General features: G+C 44.9%; 1 protein-coding gene across 1 annotated transcript in view; it reads right to left on the reverse strand.

Moving 5' to 3' along the window:
• Nucleotides 1-7,800, reverse strand: part of sptbn2 (spectrin, beta, non-erythrocytic 2) — a gene marked incomplete at its 5' end in the record, with an annotated part of 172,449 nt that extends 164,649 nt beyond the window's left edge. Inside the window, 2 exons of the mRNA XM_079510831.1 lie at nucleotides 5,424-5,529; nucleotides 7,699-7,800. Of these exons, the coding sequence (XP_079366957.1) occupies nucleotides 5,424-5,529; nucleotides 7,699-7,800 (208 nt within the window). The remainder of the gene's footprint in view (nucleotides 1-5,423; nucleotides 5,530-7,698) is intronic.
• Between the last annotated feature and the right edge of the window lie 7,226 nt (nucleotides 7,801-15,026).

Genomic DNA, 15,026 nt, shown 5'->3' on the forward strand with positions numbered 1-15,026 from the left:
ACCAGGAGGATAGGACTGTGTGAGATGTTTGGCAAAATGTTTAGGATTAATATAAACATGTTTTTTAAGCATTTTGTTCCAAAAATGTGTTTTGCAAAAATCAACCTGTTGGTGGCGCTATAACAGGCCAATGTGAAAAGGGTGGGATATATTCCTCAGCCTAGTAAGAAAATGTGTGAAAGATTTCACGTAAATTGCATGCTGCGTTCATGATTTGAGGCTTTTGTTCAAAACGGGGCAATCTTGCAAACTGTGAAAGCCAATTATAGCCAATTAGGATGGAATATGAAATATCGGACAGATCCGACTTGAGCACATGACCATAGAGATACTGTGTAACGATTTGTGAGATTTTTGGACAGAATCTGGAGGAGTAATATCAAAAAATGTGTTTTACAAAAGTCGGCCTCCTGGTGGCGCTATAAAAGGCAGATGCGGAAAATGCAGGTCAAAGGTTTGTCCTTGGCCTCTAGGGAGTGTGCATGCAACGTATCACGCAGATCGGTGCAGTTTTAGGTAAACAATGTGAAAAGCTGCCTCATGGTGGCGCTATAACAGGCCGTTCTGGAAAATGTGGGGCAGAGGTTCATCGTTGGCATCCAGGGAGTGTGTGTGCAAAGTTTGGCATTGATCGGGCCAACGGTGCCGGAGATTAGCTGGTAACGGACGGACGGAAGGACGGACGGACGGACGGACGGAAGGACACACACACACACGGACGGAGTGCAAAACATACTCTCTCCCCATGCCTTCGGCCTGGTGGAGACAATTAATTGAAAATTCTGTGGTTCTATCAGACATTGGGGGGTTTTCTGTGATGTTGTCTGCGTGCACGGAGGAACGCACATGTGGGCCGGTTAAAAACGTCCCTCCAAACTTGGTAGACACAGAAACGTGTCTGATTTTGCCTGTGATGTGACAGACAAGACAGTGCACTTTTCATTTCATTTTATTCCTCAATACAAAGATGCCATTGCCTGGCCCTTTATCTCACATTTTCAAATAAATATTTTGATTAAGGAATACAATATGCCTTTTGTATTATTTTTTTATTTACAGGGTGCACGGAAATAACGTGACGTTCATATTTAAAATAAAAATGGCTTTAATTTGGTTTGCTCCAAACCAGTGGTCCTTGAGGGGGTAGCAGGTGGTCCCCAGCTAAATGGAGAGTTTGTAACCAAATGGACCCTTATTAGATCTTGAACTCTTGAGTTACCAAACAAGATGGTTTTGTTTCATTTTATACTCTCAAGAGTTAAATTATTTTTAAACATCTGCATCACTTAATTTGCAAGAAGTCTACACAATCAGTGAATGTAAAATAATTGTTATTTTGATCAACGTTTTCCTGTTATCTCTCCTAATGGTACCAACATCAATTATGGTATTGTACACAATTTGGACACAATCCTATCCAACGCCAACACAATATTCTAAGTCTTGGGTCTGAGAGGCTAAATCTCATCAAATGGTGGTTCCGTGGCTCAAATGATGAATAATTAATGGCCCTTGATATGAAAAGGGTTGAAAGCCACTGCTCTACACATTTAAAAGTACAATTTCAATTTGTGTTTTATATATATTTTGAGTACAGTTTAATATCAGTAAAGTCAGCCTTTAGTGTCAATAAAGTCAGCCTCCAATCAATGGAACATCCTCAGCTTTCAGCGTTCCAAAGAGTAAAAACAAAACATATTAATTTTCATTCACATCTCAACGATGCTGCCAAGAATATTAGCAGTGCATTTACTCTCTCTGTACCTGACTGTACAATCTACTGTACATGACTGTGCCGTCTACTGTACATTATGTAACAGTGATGCAATACATCCCACTACTAAGGCCTTATAGGCTACACAGGACTTGAAGAGAAATGGGCCCCATGGGTTTTAACACAAAAGACACTCATGTTTAATGTTTATGGTCTGCTACCGTCTGCTCCAGGTCCACAGGCCATAAACACGTTCTACACACGTGGGGAGGGTTGTGAGCGGCATGGAGCAACCTGAAGCACAATGTCAGCTTTTTACAGCTGCTTTCACAAACATCACATCAACTCAACCACTGGAGATAGCATTTAGTTGTAGTGTGTGTGTGTGTGGTGTGTGTGTGTGTGTGTGTGTGTGTGTGTGTGTGTGTGTGTGTGTGTGTGTGTGTGTGTGTGTGTGTGTGTGTGTGTGTGTGTGTGTGTGTGTGTGTGTGTGTGTGGGCGAAACACAGTCAGTCCCCTTGAAGTTCAACGCCAGTCAGTGTTCAAACACTTAGCCTTTCATTGCTCATGCACACATTTGCATATACAGTTATTTTTGCTGCTGTCTTTTTTCTTCATATTGTTCCAATATCAAAACCCACGGATTGACTCTGTTGTACTTGTGTATGTCTAACAGAGAATGTGTCATCTTTACCAATGCTTGTCGCACTAAATATTCGGCAGAAAATGGCCAAAAATGCATTTTCGGCCTATTCGGTTTCGGCCCGAATAGGCAGAAAATATATCACGGAATAGTGTATGCAATTAATGCATTCAAAAGAGCTGAATAAATGTTTTATGGACCCTTAGTGATTATTATTTAAGTTAAGTTTGGCCATAACCATTTCTTTGTATATATGTAGGCTACCTCATGAAGCTAGTATTATTAATGTTCTATAATGTAGGCTACCTCATGAAGCTAGTATTATTGTCTCCACCAGGCCGAAGGCATGGGGAGAGAGTATGTTTTGCACTCCGTCCGTGTGTGTGTGTGTCCTTCCTTCCATCCGTCCGTCCTTCCGTCCGTCCGTTATCAGCTAATCTCCGGCACAAACTTTGCACACACACTCCCTGGATGCCAACGACGAACCTAGCGCCACCATGAGGCCGATTTAGGCAAAACACATTTCTGTAGATAACTCGTACACATTTTATCCATACATCACACAATTCGGTATACACTATCTCCATAGTCATGTGATCAACACGGATCTGCACCATTTCCCATCTTCCATCCTGATTGGCTAAGCTCACATGATTGGTCCGTTTCGAACAAAATACACAAATCACAAACACAGTGTCCAATTTCCATGAAATTATACACGCACATTTCCACTAGACCGAGGACGACATGCCACTATTTTTTTTTGTGGCATGTCAACAACAAAAAAACATGTTTATATCACTCCTAAACATTTTGCCAAACATCACACACACTCCTATCCTCCTGGTGGAGACCTGTGCCCAGAAGGGCACTTTTTCTAGTTAATGTTGAATCTGTAGGCTACCTCATGAAGCTAGTATTATTAATGTTGAATATGTAGGCTACCTCATGAAGCTAGTATTATTAATGTTCAATCTGTAGGCTAGTAGGCTACCTTGTACTATGAATGTTGAATCTCTACCTCACTGCCTGTTACACAGCGAGTCTTGAACATACCTGATGATGCCTGTTGTATACGCTATGAATGTTGATCTGTGTCTGTTGTATACGCTATGAATGTTGATCTGTGTCTGTTGTAAACGCTATGAATGTTGATCTGTGTCTGTTGTATACGCTATGAATGTTGATCTGTGTCTGTTGTATACGCTATGAATGTTGATCTGTGTCTGTTGTATACGCTATGAATGTTGATCTGTTGTGTCTGTTGTAAACGCTATGAATGTTGATCTGTTGTATACGCTATGAATGTAGATCTGTTGTGTCTGTTGTATACGCTATGAATGTTGATCTGTTGTATATGCTATGAATGTTGATCTGTGGTGATGTCTGTTGTATACGCTATGAATGTAGATCTGTTGTGTCTGTTGTATACGCTATGAATGTTGATCTGTTGTATACGCTATGAATGTAGAGCTGTTGTGTCTGTTGTATACGCTATGAATGTAGATCTGTTGTGTCTGTTGTATACGCTATGAATGTAGAGCTGTTGTGTCTGTTGTATACGCTATGAATGTAGATCTGTTGTGTCTGTTGTATACGCTATGAATGTAGATCTGTTGTGTCTGTTGTATACGCTATGAATGTTGATCTGTTGTGTCTGTTGTAAACGCTATGAATGTAGATCTGTTGTGTCTGTTGTATACGCTATGAATGTTGATCTGTTGTGTCTGTTGTAAACGCTATGAATGTTGATCTGTTGTATACGCTATGAATGTAGATCTGTTGTGTCTGTTGTATACGCTATGAATGTTGATCTGTTGTATATGCTATGAATGTTGATCTGTGGTGATGTCTGTTGTATACGCTATGAATGTTGATCTGTTGTATACGCTATGAATGGTGATGTCTGTTGTATGCTAATCGGTGTATGTTGTATGCTAATCGGTGTATTCAACCTGCGATGGTGCTTGACACACACTCTATGACTCATAGCCTACAGATTGTAATGTTTAGGCTAATAGGCCCATGATGATGAGGTCATAGCGCACAGTAACTATCATCAGCACCACTCAGCCCTCCATCGCCACACACACACACACACACACACACACACACACTACTTCGCTACCAATGTCGCCATAAAACTGATGGAGCAACTATAGGAGTCTCCCAGACAACGAATAGACCCTCTCTCTCTCCCCCCCCCCTCCCAGACACACACACGGTCAGGCTAGTAGCAGCAGCAGCAGATGATAAATTGACATGGATGGAATGGATTCTTCAGACAAAGAAGGCAATGGATTGGGGGGGGGGGGGGAGAGGGGGGTCCAGGAGGTGACTGTAATAATAACACAAGGATGAAGGAAGGCTGCAGTCACAGTCACGCACGTTTGCGTGACTGACTGTACCCCCCCCCCCCCCCCCCACCCCATATTATTCATTCATCCATCCTCTCTCTCCAAACCTTCATCCATTCATTCATATTAGCTGTAGCATCATAGCTATAGATAGCAGCATCTTGCTAACACACACACACACACGCCTGACCAAATGTCAGATCTTCAAGCTCACAGCGCGCTGCCTCCACGACGCGCTGTGGTCTTGAAGCTCTGCTGTTCCACCACCACCACCAAGCGGCATTTTCTCTCCCTTTTTCCTCCTCCGTTGTTGTTCCATTTGGTGATGGAGGAGGAGGTGGAAGGAAGACACATCAATAATTATAATAAAAACACAGTAATATAACATAGCATTACCGTGGTGTCGGTGTGTAGAGGGTTGGATGACGGGAGGGAAGACGGAATGTTTTCCTTTAGATTCACCAGAAGAACATCAAAGGAATCTTCTCTTCTTATTGCAGCACACACACACACACGCGCACTGTGTGACACACACACACACACACACACACTGTCTGTGACACACACGCCGTCACACAGCGGGCCTGGACGTGTGTTAATATGAACAACAGACGGTCAGTACTGAACGGTGTCGGTGTCCCAGCAGGTGGTCTGTGGTGTTTTATATCAATAGATCCTCCTCATCTCATCGTCGGACTGAAGGCTTCACCGTCATGGCTGGGAGGAGAAGAACCGTCGCAGCAGAAACACAGGAACACAAACACAGCCTCATGTCGGTACCGAACCACAACCAGAACCAGAACCTTAACCAGAACCTGAGCGGTGAATAACGGTACAAACAGGTCGGTTCTGTCCAAGTGGAACAATAAGAAGCTCCTTGTTGGGTGAATAAATGAAGCGGTGCTGCTGCTTGTTGCTGCTCGCCGTGTGTTTTCCCTCCTCCGCTCGAGCGGCGTGTGTGTGTGTGTGTGTGTCACGGAAGAGCGCGTGCGGCCGGTAGGACGGACGGTCAGTCGGTCGCTGGCGGCGCCGCTCGAGCGTGGGCGGCAAAATTAGGCGGCGGCATCAAAGAAAACGCGTTTGTATTATTTGTCTTTTTTTATATATATAATTATTTGTATTAATTAGGCTAATTAATAATTATTTCCCGAGGAGAGAGAGAGAGAGAGGAGGACTGGAGGCGTGTTACTCTTAGATGGTCATGGTGGAGAGAGAGAGAGAGAGAGAGAGAGGGAGAGAGGGAGAGAGGGGAGGGGGGGGACACCAAACAATGAACGTGTGTGAGTGGAGAGGAGAGGCTCGAGCAGCATGGTCGTGGGCTAGTGGTCCCCCACGCAGACACACAGACAGACAGACAGACAGACAGGCAGGCAGGCAGGCAGACGGCAGACAGACAGACAGACATTGAACGTATATCTGGCTGAACAGGGTCATTAAGTTGCTGTTATGTAATTTATTTTCATTGTTACAACATGTATTGTTTGTTGTTCATTATTGTTGGGATGTTTGTTGTTCACGTGTTGTCTCTGTGTGAGCAATGCTGCCATACTGTGTTCTGTTATGTAGAACATATTTTATCATGTCAATAAAGCATTTTGAAATTGAAAATGTAACGCATGTGGTGCTGTCCCTGGTGCTAAAACTGACTGTTATCCCTTTCTTTCTGGGCTCCGTATACGAACCAAATGGACCCTTATAGGCCTACAGGTCTGTAACTCTGAGAGTGTAACACATGGAACCAAATGGACCCTTATGGGTCTGTGACTCTGAGAGTGTAACACATGGAACCAAATGGACCCTTACGGGTCTGTGACTCTGAGAGTGTAACACATGGAACCAAATGGACCCTTACGGGTCTGTGACTCTGAGAGTGTAACACATGGAACCAAATGGACCCTTACGGGTCTGTGACTCTGAGAGTGTAACACATGGAACCAAATGGACCCTTACGGGTCTGTGACTTTGAGAGTGTAACACATGGAACCAAATGGACCCTTACGGGTCTGTGACTCTGAGAGTGTAACACATGGAACCAAATGGACCCTTACGGGTCTGTGACTCTGAGAGTGTAACACATGGAACCAAATGGACCCTTCATCATCATTTTTCGACCGCGGTCGAGATCATGGATTGCACAATGCCACGCCAGACTTCCCGGTCCTTCATTGCCATCCACAGTTCCTGCTTACTGAAGCATGTGTCCCTAGCGGTTGACATCAGGGAAAGACAGTTTTCTACCTCTGGTCTGCTTTGAGGCAGGACTCCAGAGAAGAAGGGAAGATATAACCTCATTGTCAGCTCTGTAGCAGTGGTGTTCTTCTGGATCGGACTAGTGAAGAAACACGGAAGGTTGCCGTATATTAGATTAGTCGATGGGTGGCTCTTCTCTTCCAAGACAGATTTAGCGCTCTCATTAGAAGGCGGGTGTAAGGAATACAAGACAACTCACCCCGGTGCTTGCCCGTTTTTCCTCCCGGAATTTTCCCCAGTGAGGGGGATAACTTTGTAATATGCTATTGGCTGTTTGTATTCTTTTTGGACAAATATAAAAAGATACTCCTGTGGAAAGGCTATATTATTTTACTTATATTGACCCTATAAACAATTTAGTATTATTTAGTATATGTAAGATTTTTCCCACTCAAATGGTACCTCGTCAGATAATCCCCACATAGCCTACAACAACTTCTGTGAACAGACTTCACTGTAGTAGCTTTTCATAAATTATATTTGTACTTAGGCTGTCTGCTGCCGTGAAAGTTTATAGTTAGATAAATTCAAAGTCCAGCCGTCTGCTGTCCAGCCTCTCCCACCCCTCACTGGGGAAAATTCCGGGAGGAAAACAGAAAAGGGGTGAGTTGTCTTGTTACCGGTGTAAGTGCCATCCAACCGTTTCTCTAGTTTCTTTGAAAGTGTCCATGTCTCATTCCACTTTTCTATTGTTTTATTTTTAGCCGAGTGAAAAGTTTCCCTGTGTTCCCCACGATGACGCAGAGCAGAGCGCAGTGTGGAAACAGGTACGCAGGGTTCTGAGTCATGTGTTCCTGCATGATGGGGTTTGGCTTTCTCCTCTCCTCCCCCGCCATGCTGGTCTTTCTTTCTTTCTTTCTTTCTTTCTTTCTTTCTTTCTTCCCTTGCACTCCTCGGGGAAATTAGCACAGATCAGATGGGCCTTGCAGCAGCTGAGGCTATAAACGTAGCCCGGTCAGTGAGTGGAGAGGGAAGTGAGGGATGCCTGATGGTTTGGGAGGCTGCAGGCATGGTGTCAGGGACGAGCAGAAAGTGTCATCAGTGCCCATACCCGAGGCGGGGTTGGCGAAGGGGCTGAAATGGGTTAGAGGGGCAGGGGCTGAAATCCAGTAAGAGGGAACTTTTGGACAAGAAAATAGCAGATCTGGCCTGGGCCATGGATCAGTGGTCCAGGCACCTTGGCTGGTAATCCAGTCTGGCAGTGTGCCGCGGGTTCGACTCCCGATCCCGATGGCCTTTACTGCATGTCTTCCCCCCATCTCTCTCCCCATTTCCTGTCAGCCTACTGTCTGTCCCTCCATAAAATATATAAAATAAAGGCGAACGCCACAAAAAAAAAACATTTAAAAAAAGAACATAGCAGATCTACAAGCTCACAACGCGTCGCAGCGCGACGTTGTTTTCGGTGGGCGCAACCCAGCATTCTGGAGATGCGGTGTAACAACATGGGTTTCTAAACAAATTTGTTGAACGCAAAATGCTGCGTTCAAGTTCAGGAGACTTCGGGGGGGGGGGAGCAATTCTCCTGAATGCTGCCTTCCAGCATGGCATGGAAAGGAAAGGAGGGCATTTCTTTCACCTCATGTAGTAAACGCTGCATTGGTGGTCTGGAAAGGGCAGTTGTTTTACAGACGGGTAAAAGGGCAGGGGCTGAAGCCCCCTTTGATGTCTATGTGTGCACGTCCCTGCATGGTGCTGTTTGAGGGACCATCCAAGCGGAACGTCTCGGGATCCCCCAGGAGGAAGTCACTGGAGAGGGATGTCTGGAGCTCTCTGGTGGAGCCGTTGCCCCCGCGACCCGACTACGGATAAGCGGTTGAAGATGGATGGATGGCAAGGGAACAGTCACACTGAACACAGGCAGTATTATGCGTGTCTTAAGTACCAGGTCTTAAGACCTGGAGGCGTGGTCAATGCTGTTTGGCCACTCAGAATAGCCAAATGGCATTGATCACGCCTCCAGGTCTTAAGTTAAGTAATAAGACCTGGTACTTAAGACACGCATAATACTGCCCCCAGGGAGGCTTAATACCCCTTATCCTTAAATGTATTCACCATTTTGTACTGTTTTGACAAACATTTTAAAATAGTTCAACTAGCCAATCTACATCGGCACGTTGTGAGCTTGTAGATCATCTATTTGATGTGGTGTGAGGTCTAGGTCAAAGGTCAAAGACCAAAGTCACGTTGGAATCATAAATGTGGAGAGTTGCGGTGATCTCGCCGTATACGCCCAATGATTGGCTCAGGAATATGACACAAATTTAAATCCACCAGATTTTCCAAAATAGCAAAAAAAATATTTTTACACAAATCAAAAAATCTCAAATTGGCCCAGAAAACATCTATCCGGACACCAAAGATGTTTTGTATGCTATGTTGATGAATTGAATACATAGGATCACAATGGAAACTTTGTTTGTGTTATCCTTCTAGCTTCAATCTCTGACTGTCTGCACCACGTGTTTACATTCAGGAGTCAAATAAAGTATTCAACCAATCAATCAAAAACAGACACACACACACATACACACACACACACACACGCGTGCGCGCAGCCTGTTTACAGCTAACCCCACAGCTCAGAGAGACAAAGAGAATTCGCTGAGAGCAGGACATTAATGGAGCCCCACCGGCTGCCTCTCGCTGGCCACAACACAGCTTTCTGCATGTTACAGCAGTTTGGACTAAACCCCCCCCAGCCCCCCCCTTGGGTGTCTGTATGTCTGCTGGGGGACACAGACGGGACCCAGAGAGAGAGAAGGGGGGGTAATGGGTGGGTGACAGGGAGGGGGGGATAGGGGAGGGGGTAACATGGGTGTGGCGGGCCGACAGGGTGGAGTTTGGACGGTGCGTTCTGGTCTGATTGTGATTGTGAGCCGGTCGTATAAGGATGTATTATCTCTCTATTCCATCCTTCAGTCGCTGTAGGACTTATTACGCTACGTTCACATCTTGACTTGTTTATGCTTCTACAGTAATGACATCATACTGTACTCTGAGGTATCTGCACTGTGTCCTTCTCTCCTCTGTTGTTTGAACAGCTGAAATAAATCACAGTGGATTTGTAATGATCAAATAAATGGTATTGGTGTCGTTCTAAAACAATCTCACAAACAGCAGCACAGTACAATCTGTCTTGAAATATTGGTGATTGATTTGAAGTCATCCTACCCTGCTCTACCTGTCAGACATACTGTCATCGATGCACTGTGTGTGTGTGTGTGTGTGTGTGTGTGTGTGTGTGTGTGTGTGTGTGTGTGTGTGTACTTGTACACTGCAGTCTGTGTACTGTGACGTGCGTGTGTGTGTGCGTGCATGTGGTTGATAATCCCATCCTTAAGGCTGAATCAGGTGACTTTAGTCAGTCCTGGTTAAAATAATGAGCACTGTTTAAAGCTCTGAGACATGTTATTTACGCACGCACGCACGCACGCACGCACGCACTGTCACAGCCCCCTGTAGCTTGGCCTACCAGGGTCTGTGCTGCCTGTCTCCACAAGGCCTGCAGGTTGGGACATTGGGGAGCCAATCAGTACATTGGGACCACCTGGCCAGTATTCCCTGCAGTGTGCTCTATAAAGGACTGGGTTTTGGCCACACTCACCCTCTCTCTCTCTCTCTCCCTGTTGGCAGCAACACTTTTAGTTTGTCCTTTGGTTTACACCCTTCAACACCCCACACTATCATCATCATCATCATTTTTCGACCGCGGTCGAGATCATGGATTCCACAATGCTACGCCAGACTTCCCGGTCCTTCATTGCCACCCCCAGTTCCTGCCTACTGATGCATGTGTCCCTAGCGATGACATCAGGGAACGACAGCTTTCTACCTCTGGTCCGCCCTGAGGCAGGACTCCAGAGAAGAAGGGAAGATATAACCTCATTGTCAGCTCTGTAGCAGTGGCCGGAAAACTGTGTTCTTCTGATCGGACCAGTGAAGAAACACGGGGAAGGTTGCCGTATGCCACACTATATTTACCACACATCCACTCACCAGTCTCACCTATACTACTGATTTCACTGATTAACACACCCCACATGATTAAGTTGTTGATATTGTAAATAAATATTACTTTTAAAAGCTGTGTCTTCCTCCTTTTTGTAATTGCCTAGAGCCAGGTCATGACAGCACACACTTACACACGACCAAGCTTGCAAATTATTATATCATGAAACTGGGAGAAATGTATCATGCAAAAAATAAATTTATTTGCGCTGCAGTGCATACTAAATATTCACAAACATATTTCATATTGTGGACCAGGATGACAGCGGTGTATACACACCCTGGTCTTGTTAAAGCTTATATTAGTGAATAAAACTTGATTTCTGTCGACCAGTCAGTATGGCAGAGTACAGTATGTGTGTCAGTCTGTACAGTAAATCTGTATCCATGACAGAGTAGGGATGTCCCGATACACCTTTTCCGTTTCCGATCCGATCCCGATAACACAATTTCTGTGTTAGCCGATACCGAATACCGATACCGGAGAATAATATATGTAATAATAAAAAAATAAAACATATTGTATTTTGAAGTCCACCGACCTATAGTGTTTATAGCTATCTAGTTATATATCTCGTGTTGTGTTTATAGCAGACTCGAAAACAAACTCCACATGCCCCAACATTTTATTTACCTGTCATAGTGTCGACCCATTACCCCTGTGTCGGATCGCTGGTTGACTGGCATATTCACCGATACCGATATGACCCAATATGACCAAATAAGGGCTGATCCGATACTTTTCCGATACCGACTCAGTATCGGGACATCTCTACAACAGAGTACAGTATGTCCGTCTGTACATCTGTATCATAACAAGCACTAACCTGCTGATATTTCTCCTGTATTCGACATGTTGTGGAATTAACAACAGTGCTCTGCTACACATCAGGATTTAGTTATATAAAAAAAAACAATTACAATGTAGGCATTTATCAGATGCTCTTAACCCAGAGTGATTTACAGTAAGCAAGAACAACACATGGTGATACATCAAATACATAGAAATAGTCATCTAGGACAGTTGTTCTTTCGTGTCAAGGACCCCCAAATCAACATTTATTAGTTTGAGTTTGAGTTTGAATCTTTATTTCGGTCATTTAAAAACAAAACAGAATGTTTGTTAAACAATTTACATTGATTAGTCAACATAGTGACTATTTTAGCCGAAAAGGTATGGGCTGAAGCATAAAGCTCATTTTGCCCACCTTTTTACATAAAAAATAAATAAAAATAATGATAATAATAATAGTCTATGATAAAATATCACAGTAGCATGTATGAAAAGCACAAATGAAAAAGTAATATCAAGTTACCGTAGGACCCCCATTTGAAAACGTATGCCAGTGACCCCTATAAGGGAGGATTTCTACGGCTCTAGCAGTGATTCCGAAACATATTAATTTCATGGACCCCCAGTTTCACACGCATTATGCTACGGACCCCCCATTTAATGGCATTTCTATCTCTGGTACCCCAATTTATATTGTAAAATCAATGTTAATTTAACTCTGAGAGTGTACAAATGGAACCAAATGTACACCATTTGTACACTCTCAGAGTTACAGACCCATAAGGGTCCATTTGGTTCCTAACTATCTCCAATTGAGCTAGGGACCCCCTTGGAACTCCCTCAAGTACACCTAGGGGTCCCCGGACCCCACTTTGGGAACCCATGATCTAGGATCATCAGTACACCAGTAAAGCTGTCATCAGGCTAACAGTAGAATATCCATAGTGACTATATAGGATGCCAACCTACGCATCTGTCTACATTGTAGACAGACTCTACAACATGCTTACATTTTAGCACATCTCAGATGAAATTTGAGAATGATGTGAAAATAACCCAAACAAGAGGCATCATTTAAATGACTGCATGCCACTCAGTCACTAAGCCAAGCACTTCCAGACTCACACGCAGCACTTCCAAGATCACTGCATGGCGGCTTGATTGCATATAATAATAATAGGCATCAAAGGCCTTATTGTTCAAAGAGCATTATTTATGCACAGTAGCTGCATATATTTTAGTTCACTGTCCTTATTGCGAACGAAGTGAGCACTAACTATAGAAAGCTGGCCAAAACTGTCTGTCTGTCTGTCTGTCTGTCTGTCTGTCTGTCTGTCTGTCTGTCTGTCTGTCTGTCTGTCTGTCTGTCTGTCTGTCTGTCTGTCTGTCTGTCTGTCTGTCTGTCTGTCTGTCTGTCTGTCTGTCTGTCTGTCTGTCACGCTGTAACACCACCCGCCCGCCACCAGAGGGCAACTGAAATTGGAACAGAGGTCTCTGTGTGTGTGTGTGTGTGTGTGTGTGTGTGTGTGTGTGTGTGTGTGTGTGTGTGTGTGTGTGTGTGTGTGTGTGTGTGTGTGTGTGTGTGTGTGTGTGTGTGTGTCAGACTGCCACAACAGCTTTGTTCGCTTCCCGCGTTTACGCGTCTTATTTGTGCTCCACTTTGACATTGGCTTCAGATATTAGTTATACTGTCCTTACATTACTAACCGCCTCAGACACATTCACTGAGGTTTGGCCTTATAGATGGAAATGTGGAGTTTTACTGTGTTTCCTTCATTTGTAGTCTGTTACAAAATACATTTGTAAACGTTTCGAAATACTTACATATTATTTAGCTTGCAGCCCTTGGACTTTTGGAAATTTGCTGAGTGGCCCCCGAGCCATCTGCAGTTGAGCAGCCCTGGGCTGCAGGCTATCTGCACATTTATAAAGTGACAAATTAATGACTCTAAAGACCTTTCTAAAACGAAAGAAATAAATAGTCTGTAAGACAGAGGAAAACATTGTGAAAATAGCAGATCCACATGTGACTGTATTAAAGTATAGGCCTACATGTGGCGTATAGCACCACCTCATGCACAATAGCACCACCTTGTGGACGGTTTTGAAACAATAATTGGGGAGGAGGTATAGGCTACTTTGCTGTTTGCATGAGAAATGTGGCACCTGAACACACACAGACACACAGACACACACACAGACACAGACACACACACACACACACACACACACACACACACACACACACACACACACACACACACACACACACACACACTCTCCTCTCCTCTCCGGTCAATGTGACCTACTAAAAGATATTTATACTCCATCTCCATATTTTGAGTCATCTCCCAAGGACAGGCGGGCTATTTCTGCTCCATCCTCTCTCTCTCTCTCTCTCTCTCTCTCCTAAACTAAACTAGTTGCCTCTCCGCTCCGTTCAGGCAGAGTGAGGTCACCTCCTCCTCTTCGTCTCTGCTCCAGTTTGAGTGTTTACGTAATGACGGCTGCTCGCTCGCTGGCTTGACGGAATGAGAGCAGGACGGAGTCATGGGAGGCGAGCCGCTACGCAACGCACCGCAACGTGACTCAGGCCGTGGCGGCTCCGCTGAAAACAAATATCCTGAACACCCAGGAACGAGCCCAGGTGGCCGACCCGGTTCCGGCGAGCCGCCCCGCGTCCGAAACGGTCGAGAAATGACAGAGTTACCTTGTGGGGGGGTCGGCATGCAGGGGGTCCCTCTACTGTACTGTACTGTCACTGTAGGCTACTGTCACTGTACTGCACTGTCACACCCAACGTAATGGCTGATAAAAACTCCTTTTTGCTTCCCATCATGCACCTGTGCACAGTGTGAAGCTCAACAGTGCCACATGGGTGCTAAAAACTCAGATTCCCATCATGCACCTGTGCACAGCTCAACAACAACAGCGCCAACAACAAGTCTGCATGCCTACAGGCAGCCACACTGATACACACTGCCCCCTACAGGCTGCCCCACTGATACACACCACCTTGAACCACATGTAGGCTGCCTCCTACAGGCAGCCCCACTGATACACACCACCTTGTGAACCACCTGTAGGCTGCCCCCTACAGGCTGCCACACTGATACACACCACCCTGAACCACATGTAGGCTGCCCCCTACAGGCAGCCACACTGATACACACCACCCTGAACCACATGTAGGCTGCCCCCTACAGGCAGCCACACTGATACACACCACCCTGAACCACCTGTAGGCTGCCCCCTACA

Source organism: Electrona antarctica (genome assembly GCF_951216825.1).
Source record: "Electrona antarctica genome assembly, chromosome: 9".
Classification (NCBI taxonomy): Eukaryota; Metazoa; Chordata; class Actinopteri; order Myctophiformes; family Myctophidae; genus Electrona; species Electrona antarctica.